General features: G+C 44.1%; 1 protein-coding gene across 1 annotated transcript; it reads left to right on the top strand.

Annotated features, from left to right (window-relative positions):
• Positions 1-283: 283 nt before the first annotated feature.
• Positions 284-2,828, top strand: LOC121981539 (protein NRT1/ PTR FAMILY 4.3-like). Its single transcript, XM_042534110.1, has 5 exons — positions 284-577; positions 659-876; positions 948-1,391; positions 1,487-1,587; positions 1,664-2,828. Exons 1-5 carry the CDS (start codon positions 466-468, stop codon positions 2,544-2,546), a joined length of 1,758 nt encoding a protein of 585 aa, XP_042390044.1. The 5' UTR covers positions 284-465; the 3' UTR covers positions 2,547-2,828.
• The last annotated feature ends 1,112 nt before the right edge of the window (positions 2,829-3,940 follow it).

Below are 3,940 nucleotides of genomic sequence, written 5' to 3'. Positions count from 1 at the left end.
TTAAGCGCGCGCACACATTTAAGGGAAAACCATGAGTAGATTCTTTGGACAACTCAATTTGTCCTCATTATGAGAAATCAAGAACATATTCCCTCCTTGTGAGATGGATGAGATAGCTGGTGTTACTCCTTACAGATCATTGACAGAGAATGATGAATTTCAACCAAACAATTGTATGCCATTGTCAGATGGAACAAGGTTCCTTCATATCAGTCTTATTCTCACAAAAAGGTTTAATAATAATCCATGCCAGAATGAGAGATTAAGCAAGAGTTTTGTTTGCTGCTACTGGCACTGAACAGAAACAAAAGGCACGCAGAGGGCCCTGGTCCGCCTTTCACAGGGACACCTCCATTAATCCTCTTCGACATGGAGAACCATCACTGCTTGCTCTCTTCCCCTTCCTTATAAATAACTGCACCATAGTTCTGCTCGGGCATAGAGACAATTGATCAGCTTAAAGAGATGACGGACATTCAAAGTTCAAGAAAGGATTCTGAAGCCTCTGTCGATTGGAGAGGCAAACCTTGCATGCCTAACAAGCATGGTGGCATGAGAGCTGCCTTCTTTGTTCTAGGTCTCTCTCTCTCTCTCTCACTCTCTCTCTCTCTCTCACACACACACACAGTTGATGATGACAAGAATTTGGTGATTGCAGGGATTCAAGCATTTGAGATCATGGCAATTGCTGCAGTTGGGAACAACCTCATCACCTATGTGTTCAACGAGATGCATTTTTCGTTGTCCAAGTCGGCGAATATAGTGACCAACTTTGTAGGGACTATCTTCCTCCTGTCTCTGCTCGGTGGCTTCCTCTCGGATTCCTATCTAGGAAGCTTCTGGACCATGCTGATATTTGGATTTGTGGAGCTCTCAGTGAGTCATAAGCTAACTCTAACTGAAATCTTTATGAGAAGATCGAAGTTAATCGTTAAGTGTTTTCGTAGGGATTCATGTTGCTGTCGGTGCAAGCTCATCTTCCACAGCTGAGGCCGGCCTCATGCAGCATGAAGTCGTCGACGACGGAGCATTGCGAGGAGGCAAAGGGGTTTAAGGCCACTGTCTTCTTTGTTGCCCTCTACTTGGTGGCCTTAGGAAGTGGGTGTCTGAAGCCCAACATGATCTCACATGGAGCTGACCAATTCAGCAAAGATGATCCCGTTCAGTCGAAGAAGCTTTCAACTTATTTCAATACAGCCTACTTCAGCTTCTGTGTAGGGGAGCTCATTGCCCTCACTCTCCTCATTTGGGTACAGACAAGGTCAGGGATGGATGTGGGGTTTGGTGTCTCAGCCGGTGCCATGGCCATCGGGCTCGGTATCATGATCTCCGGCGCCGTCTTCTACCGGAACAAACGCCCACAAGGCAGCATCTTTACACCAATAGCAAGGGTATTGTTCAAGATGGCTACTTCTTCTTCTTCTTCTTCTTCTTCACAAATGTCGATATGGATTGAGAATTCAATCACAAAGATGATAACTTGCAGGTCCTTGTAGCTGCATTCAGCAAGAGAAAGCAAATTTGCCCTTCGAGTTCTGAACCACATATATCGATGAATTCTGGCCGTCCACATATCGATAAGTTCAGGTGAGAAAAAAAACTAAAAGTTCAAGAGTAGCCATACTTTAGGAGTGTCCTGAATTCATGATATACTGTGGTTAAGGTTCTTGGACAAGGCGTGTCTCAAAAGTGAAGATGGAAGTAACACGAAGGAGAGCAAATGGAGGTTGTGCACAGTATGGGAAGTGGAGCAAGTTAAGATCATCATGTCGGTGGTTCCGATTTTCGCCTGCACGATCATCTTCAACACGATCTTGGCACAGCTGCAGACCTTCTCTGTGCAGCAAGGAAGTGGCATGGACACCAAATTGAGTGACTCGTTCCATGTGCCCCCTGCATCACTCCAAGCCATCCCCTACATCATGCTCATTGCACTCGTGCCCATCTACGAGACGTGCTTCGTTCCTCTAGCTCGAAAGTTCACCCGAACTGACGCCGGGATCACTCCCCTGCAGCGCATCGGGGTCGGGCTATTCACAGTGACATTATCCATGGTGGCTGCAGCTGTGATTGAGAAGAAGAGGAGGGACACATATTTGGAGTCCAACAAGCTACTCTCCATTTTCTGGATTGCCCCCCAGTTCCTAATCTTCGGCTTCTCAGAGATGTTCACGGCGGTCGGGCTCATCGAATTCTTCTACAAGCAGTCATTGGCCGGCATGCAGTCCTTCTTGACAGCCATGACCTACTGCTCCTACTCATTTGGGTTCTACTTGAGCTCCCTGCTCGTCTCGCTTGTGAACAACATTACATCAACCTCTTCCACCAAAGGTTGGCTAAGCGACAACGACCTCAACAAAGATAGGCTGGACCTCTTCTATTGGCTCCTTGCTGCCCTCAGCCTTGTCAATTTCTTCATCTACTTATTCTGCTCCAATTGGTATTCTACTTCTTCTCCATCTCCATCTCCATCTACTACCACCGACGAGAACACCCGCACCGACTTCACTTCCTCTAAGCACATTCGAGCTGAGGAAATCCTGTAAAGCATGACTTATCATCATCCCCCTCGCAGTTTTTTGTTATTATAAGAAGAAAAAAGCAGTATAGAATTAGATGAAGAAACTAGTGATCAAGTGGTGAATGGAGGATCCACTAAGGATCAAAGCTCCAATGGTCTAGCAAAGCTAAACTTTTCTAGTCTTTGTTAAAGAACAACCTATTTGTTTTTTTGTGAGTAGTAGACATATATGCCTTATCTAGAGCTCAATGAGCAACTATTTGACATTGCAATGTTAATTTAGATGTTCAGGCTTGCGCTCGATTAATCTTAGAGGTAGCATTTGTGGTCTTTTAGTGGCACTGAGGATGTTGGCATGAGTCCTGTAACGCCTCGCTCACGCTCGATCTCTGGCTCAAACTCTCGCTCACGTTCTTGATCCAAGTCAATCTTTTTTTTTGGGAGGGGAAGGTAAATATACATAAAGATCCCAAAGATCACAAGACTACTACTACAACTCTAGATGTCTATGACATGAAAAACATTATTAGATCTAAACATCATCACAAAATTATCACAGATGAAAACATCTAAGAAAAGAAAGACATCGAGAAAGCAACTACTACCCAACCAAGAGCTCTATCACTTGATGGCTACAAAGCGCCAGACATGTATCTAGACCTTGTGAAACATCCTCTCAATACAAGGTATAATGTTCTCAAAACGACACCGGTTACGAGCTTCCCATACAAGATAAATCATCAAAGGTACAACAATATATCATGCCTTGGTGCGTCATCCTTTCCCTTTGTAGTAGCTCTTTAAAACATCAAAAAAAAATTGCTCATGCTAGTGATTTCAAATATGATATCCAACTATCTTTTGATCCTATCAAAAAGAGACTCGGCAATAGCACAAGCAAAAAAAAACGTGGGCATTGGATTCTTCAACTGGCGGCACAAGACACACATCTTCTTTGGTTCATAAGGCAAGTTGTCCGTTGTCCTTAGCTTCCCATGAGTAAGTAGCCAAGCTATGAAGTGGTGTTTGGGCAGTATACATGACTTCCATATCATCGAAAAGCAAGGGACGTTGGGCATTCGTGGATGAAAAAACTCATAGGCCAAAGCTGACCTATTTTGCTTCGTCGCAAACCACTCAATGAGTTTCATGTTTGCTGCCCCTACTGAGATAGTGCGCTCTAAAAGAGTATTACAAATATGAAGTAAATGTTTAATTAGTGGAGAATCTGAAGGCTTACTCCTCAATGCTAAAAATCCACAAGTCGGAGGTAGTGGTGGTGAACCCAATGTACCCAAAGTGACTCCCTTCGATTTTGTATATCCCATGGAATTCTACATAGGAGAGTCGTATTCCATGCTTGCAAATCACATAACCCATATCCTCCATCATCTTTTGGTAGACAGTTGCCCAAGAGAT

This window comes from Zingiber officinale, chromosome 5A, assembly GCF_018446385.1.
Source record: "Zingiber officinale cultivar Zhangliang chromosome 5A, Zo_v1.1, whole genome shotgun sequence".
Lineage (NCBI taxonomy): Eukaryota > Viridiplantae > Streptophyta > Magnoliopsida > Zingiberales > Zingiberaceae > Zingiber > Zingiber officinale.
This window is presented reverse-complemented; position numbering and strand designations above follow the sequence as displayed.